Raw genomic sequence first — 1211 nt, forward strand, 5'->3', positions numbered from 1 at the left:
TCTGCATCATATGGTGACAGACTAACTCACTCCACGAGAACACAAAGCTTCCTTACGGAGAGGATGCAAAAGGGGCACCACAACAGGCCCGAGGCAATGATTTCTCTACCCCACTCTATCCTACCGTGGCCCCAGCGACATCACACCATTGCTGGACAGCTCCACCACAGCTAGGCGTAACCGCACCGACAGGAGCGAGCAAAGACACCTCGGCTAGGAGTCCCAGCGCGAGGCACCCCACACCTAAGCCTATGGTCCTCATCTTGCTGGAAAGAAAACTGAGGCGCTGAGGGGGAAGCAGTGACCAATGCCTCAGAAGGCCAAGAGTGTTAAGACGAGGTCGATCTTGGACTTCTCTTTCCCCACCTCCCCCAACTACTCCAGTCCTGGAAGAAGCCACAAGTTTGGAAGAGAAGTTGTGGAAACCAGACGGGGGTGGGGTGCGGTGCGGTGCGGTAGGGGACCTGAGAGAGTTTTAAAAGCACTGGTATTTGTCCCACACAAGGTCGCCCGCTCCAAGTCACTGTTCCCCGCTCCCCGGGTAGGCTTATAGCCAAAGAGGCTTCTAGGCTTCGAGATCAGCCCACCGCGCCCCCTCAGCCCTTCTCCGCGGGCCGCAGCCCCCTCCCGGCCTCTGGGTCCCGGCCGGGGATCGGAACCCAGCCGGCTTCTCCGACAGCGTTTCCGACGCCGGGCACCTCTCGCAGCCCAGTCCCCCAGGCTCCTCCGTCTCCACCCGCCACCCCCCGGCGCTCCCGTCAACGTCCCCTTCCTCCCTCAGGACGCCCCTTGGGGCGCCTCTCGCGCCGGGTCCCGCCGGGTGCTTGGCACGCTGTTCCCTTCCTCACCCCTCCCGCGGCCCTTCTTCTGTGGGGCCCACCTGGCGCGGCCCCCGCCCCCGGCCAGTCTCCTCAGTGAGCGGCCGCCTCCCAAGTCCTCCCGGCCCCGCCCCGCTCCCGGGCGGATACAGTTTGAAGCCCCTCAGGATCTCCCTGGCCCGCTCGTCCTTGGCTGACATGATGCGGCGGTCGCCGCCCGCGGCTTTCTCACTCTGGTCGGCGGAGCCTCGCAGACGGTGCCCAGGAGCCGAGGATGGAGCCGCAGCCCGGCTTGGAGACCTCGGGCTAGCAGCCGCAGCGGCCAGACCAGGACCGGCCTCTCTCTCCCCTCAGCTCCCGCTTCTGATCCCTTCTCCTTCCCCCTAGCCTCGC

General features: G+C 65.1%; 1 protein-coding gene across 4 annotated transcripts in view; it reads right to left on the reverse strand.

The window, feature by feature from the left end:
* PDE6D (phosphodiesterase 6D) overlaps positions 1-1211 on the reverse strand; it is a 53872-nt gene that overhangs the window by 47681 nt on the left and 4980 nt on the right. Inside the window, exon 1 of one of the 4 annotated variants that reach the window (XM_001144711.7) lies at positions 969-1195. The exons of 2 other annotated variants lie outside the window; for them this stretch is intronic. In XM_001144711.7, coding sequence (XP_001144711.1) covers positions 969-1018 — 50 coding nt within the window. In that variant the 5' untranslated portion in view covers positions 1019-1195. Of the gene's footprint in view, positions 1-968; positions 1196-1211 lie in introns of those variants that run through there. One more of the 4 variants, XM_054679519.2, reaches the window with a different exon arrangement.

The sequence above is a fragment of the Pan troglodytes genome, chromosome 13 (assembly GCF_028858775.2).
Source record: "Pan troglodytes isolate AG18354 chromosome 13, NHGRI_mPanTro3-v2.0_pri, whole genome shotgun sequence".
Lineage (NCBI taxonomy): Eukaryota > Metazoa > Chordata > Mammalia > Primates > Hominidae > Pan > Pan troglodytes.